The sequence below is a fragment of the Molothrus ater genome, chromosome 8, assembly GCF_012460135.2.
Source record: "Molothrus ater isolate BHLD 08-10-18 breed brown headed cowbird chromosome 8, BPBGC_Mater_1.1, whole genome shotgun sequence".
NCBI classification, from domain to species: domain Eukaryota; kingdom Metazoa; phylum Chordata; class Aves; order Passeriformes; family Icteridae; genus Molothrus; species Molothrus ater.
This window is the reverse complement of record NC_050485.2, coordinates 15,138,418-15,150,748: the sequence shown is the minus strand read 5'-3', so window position 1 is coordinate 15,150,748 and position 12,331 is coordinate 15,138,418. Positions and strand designations below refer to the sequence as shown.

At 41.6% G+C, this 12,331-nt stretch overlaps 1 protein-coding gene across 2 annotated transcripts in view; it reads left to right on the top strand.

The window, feature by feature from the left end:
* Positions 1-95: 95 nt before the first annotated feature.
* PARG (poly(ADP-ribose) glycohydrolase) overlaps positions 96-12,331 on the top strand; it is a 62,042-nt gene continuing 49,806 nt past the window's right edge. Inside the window, exons 1-7 of one of the 2 annotated variants that reach the window (XM_036385529.1) lie at positions 96-422; positions 3,315-3,381; positions 5,764-6,735; positions 7,709-7,895; positions 9,883-10,005; positions 10,715-10,798; positions 11,899-11,973. In XM_036385529.1, the coding sequence (XP_036241422.1) occupies positions 284-422; positions 3,315-3,381; positions 5,764-6,735; positions 7,709-7,895; positions 9,883-10,005; positions 10,715-10,798; positions 11,899-11,973 (1,647 nt within the window). In that variant the 5' untranslated portion in view covers positions 96-283. The remainder of the gene's footprint in view (positions 423-3,314; positions 3,382-5,763; positions 6,736-7,708; positions 7,896-9,882; positions 10,006-10,714; positions 10,799-11,898; positions 11,974-12,331) is intronic. The other variant, XM_036385528.1, reaches the window with a different exon arrangement.

Genomic DNA, 12,331 nt, shown 5'->3' with positions numbered 1-12,331 from the left:
GCAAAGCGCCGCCGTGAAGCGCCGCAAAGCGCCGCCCGGCCCCGCTGCTTTGCGGGTCGCCATGGCGACGGGGTGAGGCGCGCCGGGCGCCATCTTGCTCGAGCGCCGGGCCGCGCTCGGCGGACGCCGCTCGCTCCCGGTCCCGCCGCGCCCCTCGCGCCTTAGGAAGAGCCCGGCGTGCGGCACGGAGGATGCGGACGGGCGGAGCCGCTGCCGCAGCGTCGCGCCGTCCCCGGGGGGCGGGTGCTGGCCGGCCCCGGCGGGCAGGGCGGCCCCGCCGAGGATGAGCGCGGGCTGCGGGCGGGAACCCCCGCGGAAGAAAGCCCGGCCCGGCCCCGGCAGCCCCGGCGGCGGCGGCTCTCAGGGAGAGCGGCAGGAGGGGCCCGGGGGCAGCAGCTCCGCCACCGCCGTGGGGAACAAAGGTTTGTAGCGGCCCCGGGGCGGCGGAAGCGGCCGGGCGCGGAGCGGGGCTCGCTGGCGGCCGTGCCGCCCCCTCCGCCTGCTCGCTGTGGGGTGCGGGACAGCGGCGGTGCCCGCGGAGCCCGGGCTGCGCTGAACGGCCCAGCTGGGAGCGCTGCCCGGCGCCCCCCGCCAGCCCGACCCGCTCCCAGTCGCTCCTGGGGCTGGGCGGGAGCAGCAGGAGGTGACCGGGCCGAAGGCTCCGAGTCCCCGTGTCCCTCTCCGCCGCTCAGGGCGTCTCTGCCGGGCTGCTGCCGGCCTGGGCAGCGCTGGGCGGCGGGGACCGCGTGTGCTTCTGCACGGAGCCTCCCCGCAGCTGCCCTTCCTTGTCCGGCTGGAATTGTCTGTAACTTCGCTTCCCGGTGCCAGCGTGTCCCCTGTGTCCCAGCCCCGTGGTGTGATCACTGCCCGTGCTTCCCCTTGCAGTGTCTTTGCACCGGTTGTGTGCCTGATTCTTTGCAAGTTTTCACTCATAGTACAAATCATCGAAGAGAGGCGTGAGCCGCTAAAGGTAGCGTGTTCCACAGGAGAGGGGACAGATATTTCCTGCGGGATCACAGGCTTTCAACGGGGGTTGTGCCAGGCTGTCACACAGGGAGAGCCCAGAGTAATGACAGGAGCTCACATAAGCACGTGGCTGCCGGCTTGGAGCGCTGCTGGCCCCATGGGTGGGGTGCCTGCTCCTCCTGCCGCCTAACAAAGCTGTGCAGACGAAGTTCCCACGTGGCTTTCTTAGTTTTGTTTTCTATTTGGAGCTAACGTTGTCAAAATAAAATTTTAATGCACCTCTTTGAGAAATAGAAAGGAATGCATAGAAAGGGAAAAAGGCCCCAAACAAATGATTTGCTGTCATCTGCAGCTGATGAGTTAAACCTCACTAAGCCCTAACTAGCTTTGAGTAGACGATAGTTTGGAGTTAGAGGTGTACACTCCTACAGAGTAAATGAGAATCTTCTGAAAATTAGGGTGTTTTCCTCAAAGGTAGATTGTAGGGGATGATTTGTTTTATGGGAATGGTTTGAGTTATCTTGAGTAGAAATAAATATGCCATAAACAAAAAAAGCAGCAAAGTCTGGTTCTGTTTACACTGAGAATAAGCATGGGTTGTCTTTTTGTTGCCTCTTGTTCCCACCACCTTATCTGTAGCAAAAAGCCATGCTGGAAGGATGAAAGTGATGTTGGTTGAAGGGCTTATGTGGCTACTCAGATGTTGAAGTTCAAACTAAAGCCATTTTGTTCTGATCTGGTGCTGCTGCCATCATTTCCATTCATTGTGCTAATGAATAAGTATTTCTTCCTCAGCACAAGTTTACACCTCAAGAGGTAGTCAGCTGCCTTTGAAGAGGTTTATTTGTCCCATGTTTTAACATGTCTCTTCAGGTTTCTGTGTTTGGTGTTTTTTCTGGCTGCTTACCTGTAGGCAATTTGGATTAACACTTCAAATGTTATGAGAGGGTGAAATTTGCTAATCAGAAAAACTACTAGATTTAAGTTTAGTGACTCTTTGGAAATAAAAATATTTGCACTGTTGTTTGTGCCATTACGGAATAACTAAAAATTATTTTAGTATTTTCTGGAGATTACTTCTCTTTTAAAACTTGTGGTATCCTCTGATGAGGGTGTTTGATAAGCAGCTCTGTAAGAGTGTTCAAGGCCTTGAATGTTGGGGAAAGTGTTTATGAAACAATGTCTCATCAGTAACCTCAGGCCTCAGCCATCTTTGTTACAAGTTACACAACCTCCATTTGCAGAAGGCTGCTGAGACTTCCCATCCTCCGAATCAGAAGAGCCAGGCATGATTTAGTGGCTTTGAAGTTCTGCAAAACGGTTGTTGCAGTGAGGCACTCCAGCTGTTCCTTGCCCAGCTGAAAGCAGGCAGCAAACACCTTGCACAGTCAGCAGTGCCAGGGAGATGCTTTCTCTTGGCAAGTGGAAAGAGAGGGAATTGAAGCTAGTTGCCAAATTTGCAGAATATCTTTAAATAACAACAACAAAATTAAATACCCCTTATACTAATAAAGCCTGTTTTCCAGTTTTGAAAGAATTGCTTTGAATTTTTTCTCCCCATTCTGCCCCCAAGTCTCTGCATAATTAATTCATGTGTTGCTGTTCCATTGAAAGCTTGCGTGAGCTGCAGCAACACACAGATAAGACTGGAAATGAGTTGTTGGTAGTCAATATGAAGAAATTGTGTCCTTCATTTTGTTGCTGTTTAGGAAAGTAAGTATTGAAAACCTCTTCAAACTGTTTATGGATGGAGGAGAAAGGAAAAGTCCTTTTCTGAGTGCTTGTCACTTACAGGGTGTGCTATGCTTATATTGAGCCTCATGTTTCACATTATGCTACATACAAATAAAGTTCTTGGATGGGTCCTCAAAGGTGCTTTGTTGTTTGTTCTTTTTGGATTTTAAGTTATGTCAGGTTGCCTCTTCATTCCAAAATTCAGCAGAAGCTTTTGGGGCTCACTGTGGTGGTGACTAAAGGTAATGATGGGAGCTAGAAAGTTCAAGTTCCTTTGGTTTTTTCTTTGAATTCTGCACATTCACTGTGTGTTTTTAAACTTTTAACTGTATTTAAAAAAAAAAGATTGGAGGAAAGAAATCCCACCTCATACCACGCCTGAAATTTATGAAGATTATTACAAAAGCTACAGCTGCTGACTGATGCAAATTAAATATTGCATCACATGTAGTTTTAATACTGTTAATGTCTGGATGCTCCCTGTAGTAGAGATGCTAATGAGGGCTTAATTGGAGGTGTTTTTATCTTCACCCAGTACAAGTTATCTTTTTCATATGCAGTGATGTTGCAGTTTTATCATGTTTCATGTAATAACAGTGAACTGTGGTTTTCAGTTTGTAAACAGCAGACAATTACCAGTTGGTTGGAGAATAAAGGACCCAAGACAACGGAGTCCAAAAGGTAAAAAGCACAACATAAACTTGTTCAAAAGGTGTGTTCTTTGAGGGGCCTGGTGGGAGCTGCAAGTGCAGGTTGCCAGTACAGCTGGCTAAATGGAGGCAGCCCCATTTCTGCTGCTTTCCTTACCTTGGCACATCCTCTTGAGTAACAAGCAGGTACTTTCACTACAAACAGCTAACTAGTCCCCCTCCAGTCCTCTCTAAACAGCCAAGCCCAACCTTATTGCTGACATAGATTCCTGAAGCATGTCACTGTTTAGGTGAATAAATACATCTGCTCCTGCAAAGCAAAAGATGGGAACCTGGAGCAGGAAAGGCAAAGTGGGAGTGTTGCTTTCAGTAGCAGCCAAACACTTGATCAATTTGGTTGTAATAGCAGACTATATCTCTGATCAAGTGCTGCTTTCATTTTTGTTTGACAAAGGGCACTACTACACAGTTGCAGATTTGCACTGATAGTCCTGCAACCAACTCACTGTTGTTAATTTACAGACAAAAATCTGTTTTGGTTTGTCTCATTGGACTGCAAGTGTAGTTTAAACATGTGTAGTTTGGTTTGATTACAGGTAGAATTTATAGGTGCTCAAATGTGCATTGGAGCTTTTTTCTATGGAAGATGTTACAAGTTTTTGCTGCTGAATGATACCAGGTAAAGTTTGATATTTTCAACTATTGTGATCTGTCAGGAGCAGTGATTGCACAGCTGCCTTAAAGTTGTACTCCAAAGAGTTTAGCTGTCTGGTGCAGAGGAATATCAGATTTTTTTTCCTGTAGTTACAGTTGTAAATGTGCTGATTTTTTTTTCTTTGGTGTTTGCTAATAAATAGAGACCCAAGTCCATAGCAGTGCTAAAAATAGTTGGGAGGACTTGTGATAGTGATTAACACAGAAGTATGCAGGACTAATTGCAGGCATACAGATTCCACTAAATCAAGGATGTTAAGAGGATTCTTAAGGAGGAAATGAATTATTTTAGTTTTTTAAAATTCCCTTCAGAGTCTTGCTCTTCATCCCTGCTGACAGATTAGAGCCTAGGCAACTTTAAGAAGCAAATTTGTTGTGTAAACATTTCATGTGCCTTTCTATTGCAGTCAACATCACAATTTTAATTTAAGTTTCTTTTTGTGTTAGATTTAATTTCTCAAGTTGGCTGTAGATATTGTCAGTACCTTTAAAGAGTAATTGAGATGGCAGCAGTATGAACTCTTGTTTTTGTTCATCAAAATTTGCAGGAATAAATGCATACATGGGAAGTTAAATTATCATGACATAAAGCCCTCTAAAATCCTTTTGTTTTCAAATAATCATCCTGTGGATGCAGTTCCAAGCTATCATCTCTCCTAATCCTGAGTGGTCTTTTAGAAGGGGTTCTGTTACCATTCATGGAGAAAGTTAATGCCTTCAGGAATCTATAGTCTATTAAAATGTCCAGTGGCTGAGTTTAGGATGCTGTGGTAATTGTATCTTTTCTTAGTGTAAATGGGAAGCTGGGCAGTGGCCAGAGTTCAGTGTGCTCAGTTTGCATTGGGAGTATACAGAACTGTAGCAATACATTCAGGAGGAGATACTGTTCAGAGTGGTGTATTCACCAAGACTAGTCAGGGTTTTTTTAATATTCATGTGTCCTCTAAGTAATTTTCTTTATCAATACACTGACACATAAAATATGTCAATATGAAATGACTTTCTGACATCTGGTCATACAAAACTCGATTAATTTCCCTTTGTTGTCATTAGGAAATGTCCTGCCCTGCCTTACAGGAAGACAAATCAGGTTATTTTTTTCTTGAAAGCCACTTGATTTAAAGTATCTTTTAATTTTGATTATCAGTTTGAAATATATTTTACACCTGAGCTTTTGTATGGAGTTTTTTTAAAGTCATGGGCTGTTTATAAAAGTGAGGAAGTAATAGGAGACTTTGGACTGCTGTGGCCTCTTCTTTGATGAATTTGTAGCTTTGAGGGAATGGTCACAAAACCATTGATTTCCTTGCTTGTTGTATTTGATGCATAAAAATAAAAGTTGTGGAGGACTTTATCACAACTTCTAGGTTTATTTGTTTTTTTTTTTTCATCTGGAGAAAATAGCTAAATAATAGCTTCATAATGTTTAGATTTGAAGATAAGGAAATGAATGACTGGAATAGATTCCTGAGGTAAGCAGCTGATTGATCATCCTTTGGAGACTTTAAATGGAAATGGGTTGCTAGTGAGCTACAGTCCTCAGTGCAGTAAAACCTGGTGCTCCTGGTAGTGTTCACTTACAGAGTAGAATGAATAAAAATCTGTGCTTTCTGTTTGTTTATTATTGTTCCTTTAAAAAATATGCTCAGAAATTTCATTTGGAAATAAGACATTGAATTCTCTTACTTCTTTTCCACAGCTTGCACAGCAAAATTAATAACAATACTGAAGCAAATCCTAAGATGACTTCCGTTAAAAAAGAGAACTTTTGTGAGCATGACGTGCAAAAGCTAGAGAATACTTGTCAGCAAAATAATGCAAAAATATCTGTGGAAGTTGGTGCAAAGCAAGTAAATTTGCCTCAGACAGGCAGCATGTGTAGCTGGGAGGCTGAGGAAAAAGATGCAGTCTTAGATACAGATCCTGTGAAGGGGCTGCAGTCTGCAGAACTCTTTAAAAATGCCAACATTGATCAGATGCACAAAAGTGGCAAGCAGAGAGGCTGTGAAAGCAGTGCCACTTGGACTCAGAGGAAGGTATCAGCAGGCCGGGCCTCAAAAGCAGGAAATCCAAAACCTTCAAAAGACACGGAGACAGATGGACAGGTGGCTTCATGCAACCCACAGAAGCTGAAGAGTTGCAATTCTGTCTGTTTAACAGGTGAGCAAGAGGAAGGGGATGTAGTTCCAGAAAGTCCACTTTCAGATGCTGGTTGTGATGGCTGTATATCTGATCTTGGAGGTCCTGAGAAACTGAGCAAATGTCAGAGCAGTTCAGGGGACTCACCTGCTTTTGAGAAAGAAAGTGAGCCAGAGTCACCGATGGATGTGGACAATTCTAAAAATAGCTGCCATGGGTCAGAGGCTGATGAAGAAACAAGTCCCTTTCTGGATGAACGAGAGGAGATTAATATGTCAAAACCCATAAACAAATCTTTTAGAACTCAATATGGGGATGCTGAATTGGAGTCAAGGAAATCACGTTTTTCTGCCAAGGGCTGTGAAAGCTTTGAGGAAGTAGATAATTCTGTTAAAGAGGACACTCAGCATACAAAGGCACCTGGGACCTCCTCTGCTCCATCATCAGAATGCAAAGGTGCAAAACAGGGTGTGAAGAGAGACTCCAAAATCACTTCTCACTTCATGAGGATACCTAAAGTTGATGAGAAAAGGTAGTGTTCTCTATGCCTCTTCATTTGTTTTTTTCATGCTTGGAAATTTCCTCCTTGGTGATAGAGTTTCAGAGGCTGTATTGTATAAAGAGTTTTGCAAAATATATTTTAAGATACAAAGACAACTGATGTAAGATTGAAATAACTTATTTTTAATGGGGCTGTTTGTGGGAATTTTGAAGGATATTCTTGTCCAGTGCAATTCTTAGAATTCTTATTAGTTTGATCTGTCAAAAACAGTGAATCTGTTTTGTTGAACTGTCAGTGCTATTGATGCTTTAATTGAAATAGACATGGGAAAATTCATGTGTGGAGATGTTTGGGTTTTTTTGTTGATGTTTTTGGGTTTGGGTGGATTTTTTTGGTTTGTTTTGTTTGGCTCTATTTATAATTTGGGAGAGAGAAGGACTGGTGATCATACTGCAGCGATGGAAACAGGAGCCCTGAGTATGACACAGGACTCTGCATGCCAGATGTTGTGGAAGGACAAAAGGATAATCTCTGCTCCAAAGACCTTAGATTTCAGTGGGAGCTGAGAAAGTGAATAAGTGTCTAAGGAGTGAACAGAAACAAAAGGACTCTCTATTTTGGTATAACATGCAATTCTTTGACTTGACTCAAGTCCATCAAGTAAGGCTAGAAAGTCGTTTTGCACATCTTTACTGGGGCATGGTCCATGGATAACAGATCCTGTTGGGAAGGAGCACGGCTCTGCAGAGGAATACCCTGCTTTGCTAACCCACTGCAGTTCTGTGAAGGGTTTTGTTAGCCTGTAGAGAAGAGTGTTTTGGTAGAAATGAACTTGTGTGTCTTGGGGAGGGGAAGGTTGGTGGTGGTGGGAGTTCTCCCCAAATAAAGCTTTGGCCTGAGACTGCAATAAAGGCTGGCAAATAAACTGAGTGCCATCATTGTAACCCTGGGGTGGAAGTTTGTGTATTTTTCTATCAATTTTTTCTATCAATTTTTTTAACAGCAGGAAAGAAAAGTGTGAATTCAAACCCCAGAGGCCAGGAAGGAAAGTTGCTAAATACACACCACCTCCTCTGCCGAGCAACAAGAAATGGTTTGGAACCCCGATTGAGGAGATGAGGAGGATGCCGGCGTGTGGGGCCCGGCTGCCCCACCTGCGACCCTCGGCCAACCACACCGTGACAATCAGGGTACAGGCATGCATGCCTTGCATTGCTCCAGCCACAATCCTGCCTCTAGTGTTCAGTCATGCATGCCTTGCATTGCTCCAGCCAGGCTCCTGCCTCTAGTGTTCAGCAATGCATGCCTTGCACTGCTCCAGCCAAGCTCCTGCCTCTAGTGTTCAGTCATGCACGCCTTGCACTGCTCCAGCCAGGCATCCTGCCTCTAGTGTTCAGCAATGCATGCCTTGCACTGCTCCAGCCAAGCTCCTGCCTCTAGTGTTCAGTCATGCATGCCTTGCACTGCTCCAGCCACAATCCTGCCTCTAGTGTTCAGTCATGCATGCCTTGCATTGCTCCAGCCACAATCCTGCCTCTAGTGTTCAGTCATGCATGCCTTGCATTGCTCCAGCCAGACTCCTCTAGTGTTCAGCAATGCATGCATTGCTCCAGCCAGGCTCCTCTAGTGTTCAGCAATGCGTGCATTGCTCCAGCCAGGCTCCTCTAGTGTTCAGTCATGCATGCATTGCTCCAGCCACAATCCTGCCTCTAGTGTTCAGTCATGTGGAATGCCACCTGTCTTGCCACTCCTTGCAAGTGGGCTGGGGCAACTGATTTCCTGAAAATTGGCTCTTCTGGTGCATAGAATTAGGATATTGAGATCCAAATGAAAAGCAGGGTTTTGCTGCCTCTGTCTTGTTAGGGGCAAGTATTTCTGTTTTGCAGGGGTTTGTTAGTGCTTCCTTGACTGAGTTGTAAAGTTTGAGAATTTAGCTATGTCTACAAGTAAAATTCCAACATTTTCATGCTATTTTTTCATTTAAATGTAATTCTGGTTTGGGTTCAAGACATACAAATGGCTCAAGATAGTCAAGATATGGAAAAGACAAGGAATGAAGCAGAGTTTCTTGCTATTTTACCACTGCATTTTAAATCAAATCTGATAAATTTTCCTTTAATCCTTTGGAGTAATTTGCAATCCAATTATTGTTGAAACAAAATGTGACCAGAAAACTATGAGGTGATGGATAAATCCTGACCAAAAGAAAGGCACATTGAATTTAAATACTTATTCTGAGAGACTTAGTTCTGTTAGAGGGCTGAATAGCAAATTAAGTCTTTAAGAACATGGTGTTCTTTTTTTTTTTCTGATACTCTCTGGAGTAAACCTGAGACATTGCTCTAGCTATAATGTTTCCTCATCCCTTTCAGTGTTAAGTTAAAAATACTATTTCTGCGTATAACTGTCACATTCACATTCTCTGAAAAATCCCTTTGCCCAGGATTTTTCTCCTGGGAAGCTGAGAAGCCTCAGAGAAAAATGTAAACAAATATCTCATTTGCTTCTCCTGTGTTTTGCTCATGTGGAATGAGTTTGGAGATTGTTTACCCACAGGTGATGGTTTCATTGGTTTCTGCTGTGAGTTGTTTTCACTCATTGGCCAATCAGGGCCAAGCTGTCTCAGGACTCTGCAGAGAGTCAGGAGTTTTCATTATTATCTTTTTAGCCTTCTGTAAGTATCCTTTCTGTGTTCTTTAGTATAGTTTAGTATAGCATTCTTTAATATAATATAGTATCATAAAATAGTAAATTAGCCTTTCTGAGAACATGGAGTCATTCCTCCCTGCCACGGGGCACCCCACTAATATGATATATAACTATGGCTACATTTGTAACTACATTTTGAAAATATTTGGATGAAAATATGTAGATACTTAAATTGATGAATGAGGAAATCTTTAGCTGGTGATTGGAGATACAGTAAGTAATTGAATATATTGCTTTATTTGAGTGTGTTAAGGTGGTGTCCTTTTCAACAAGTGTAATGTAAGATTAACAAGTGGATTTTTTTCTGAGTAGCTATCATGTGGTCAGTTTGTAGCTTTCCCCTTTCCAAAAAGGATGGCTGTAAATGAGAGCTTTCTAAACTGTGTTTTTTCTTACTTTTTATTTCTTCCACTTAAAAACTTTAAAGTAGGGTCTGATTTTTTTTTCCCCTGTCCTTCTGTGTTACAGGTAGATCTTCTGAGGGAAGGAGAGGTACCTAAACCTTTTCCAACTCACTACAAAGATTTGTGGGACAACAAGCATGTTAAAATGCCCTGCTCAGAACAAAATTTATACCCTGTAGAGGATGAGGTAAGATTAAGTATTTACAGTTGTGCGATCAAATAAGTTTGTTTCCACATAGATGAGTTTTCAGTTTACTGCATTTGCTCAATTGTCAGACTGACAATGGAATTAGAAAATCAAGTCTGAAAAACTGGATTTTGGGTCATGATGCTTCAGACAGAGCAGAAGACTTTTTTTTTCCTGGTAATTATTTTACTTAGCCAATGATTTGATGATATATATATTTCTATACTTATATGGAGTTTAAACTTGAACTCCTTATAAATAATATATTTATTTACTTACATATTTATATGTTATCTATTATGTGTGTGTGAAGCAATTTGCAATTTCAACAGTGAATGAATTTGTAAGCACAGTTTGATTCTAATACTCTGGCAGGTATTGCTGATAGTGAGGTGTATCTGACTGTTCTGCTAAAACAATTGCAGAGATTAGCCCTGCGTGCTTTGTTGGTCTGGTATTTCTTGTCACTGCTTGAGACTTAAACATACCCACTGAAATACTTCAGACTAGGGTGAATATAATCAGCAAGTGTGTCCTGTAGTAAAAACTCTATAATGATTATTGATACTCAACTCAGAAACAAAGAATTCTTATAGTCTCTATCAAATACACTTAGTCTTTTCACTTACCAATTTTACAAATGACAGTAAATGTGTCTTTATGTTTTGAATAATTTAATTTGACTTTGTTTTGGGCTTTTACTTTAAAGAATGGAGATAGAACTGCTGGAAGTCGATGGGAACTAATCCAAACTGCCTTACTTAACAAATTTACCTGCTCACATGATTTGAAGGTAGGCTTGTCAGTTTGAAATCAAGTCTATATGCATATAAATACGTTCAGGTTGTTTGTGTACTACCAGTGATTCTGGCTTGGTTCTATTTGTTTAATGACTTAAAAAAATAAATTATGAAAAAGTCTCTGCTCTTCCAGGGATTTCTTAAGAAGGAAGGTTCTTAATGAGTACTAAGTGTTACCAGTGAATTTATTCAGATTGTTTAAATGAATGACCATTTTAAGGTCTACACAAAACTATGTTTGTCCAGCAGTATATACAAGCCTGTGGTAAACATAGCATGAGGGTTTTGTGTAGCCAGATGGTTGGGGATGCACAGGTGAGAGTTGGAAATAGTAAATAACTCTTCGCATCAGTTCACTCCACTGAAATCACAATTCAAGCTGCTGACAAAAATCTGTAGATTTTGGGGGCTAATGCTCTTGATAACTTTTGCAGTTATGTTGGCACAAAGTCTTACAGTAACATGAATATTGATTTGGAGCAGCTTAAGAGTTCGATTATGTTTTTTTGGTGAAGAATAATGTACTTTAGGTTATACCTGAAAGGCAGGGAAGGAGGAGGATGCTATAGATAAACTTTAAATGAACAAATAGACCTTCCCCAGCAGCTAAGGAGACTACCCTTGATGTTATTTTATTTGGTTTTTTTTTTTTCTTGTGAATTTTTTGAGGGTGGTGTTGTTGTAAAGGGTCCTATTTAATTTGCCGTGGTTCTGATTTTTTAAGTTCCCAGACTTGGTACAACTTCTGCTATATTGCTTTTATACCTTAAGTAACTTTTATTAGTACTTTAACAAGAGCAAGCATGGGATGGGGAGCATTTATGTTGTTTGTTGGGAGATATGCCTTGTTTTATTTTGTGTTAGGAGAAAAAAACCCATAGACTGAAGCTTATTCATTGCTAAAGCAAACCAGAGAGTTCAGTATCAAGGATTTTCTAGAGTATTAATAGAGCAAATTAAGTGTTCTGGGTTTTGGCAGGCTCTGTGGCAGGTTTTAGCCACCAGATGGTGCTGCTCCTTCAACAAGGGAATTTCCTAAAATGGGTTTTCGTCCATTAATAATTAGCTCTGTTTTGTTGTGCTTCTTCCTTAGGAGGCCATATTGAGGTACAATGTTGCTTATTCCAAGAAATGGGACTTCACAGCTCTTACTGACTTCTGTGAGAAGGTAAAACAAGTTGATTTAAAGTAGAGGAAAAGTAATATGAAAGTGACTATTTTGCCTATATGTCTCAATGCTTTTGGCTTTATTTCCAGTTGTCAGATATCTAAATGAGCAGCTATTTAGGTGGTAATTTCAGCTGAAACAACGATTATACCTTATAAACTGACTTAATTTTAAATTTTATACATGTAACTTGGGTTCTTCAGTAATATCTAAGCTTCCTGAAAGTAAGGTGAGAAATGCCCTTTTTCTGTTTTATGATGACCAGATTTATTAAGAAATCATATTAATATTTCCAGTGTAATGTTTTTTTTGTTTTAAAAAGTGTTGGTTTTTTTATTCTTTTTTTTTGTAAAACTTA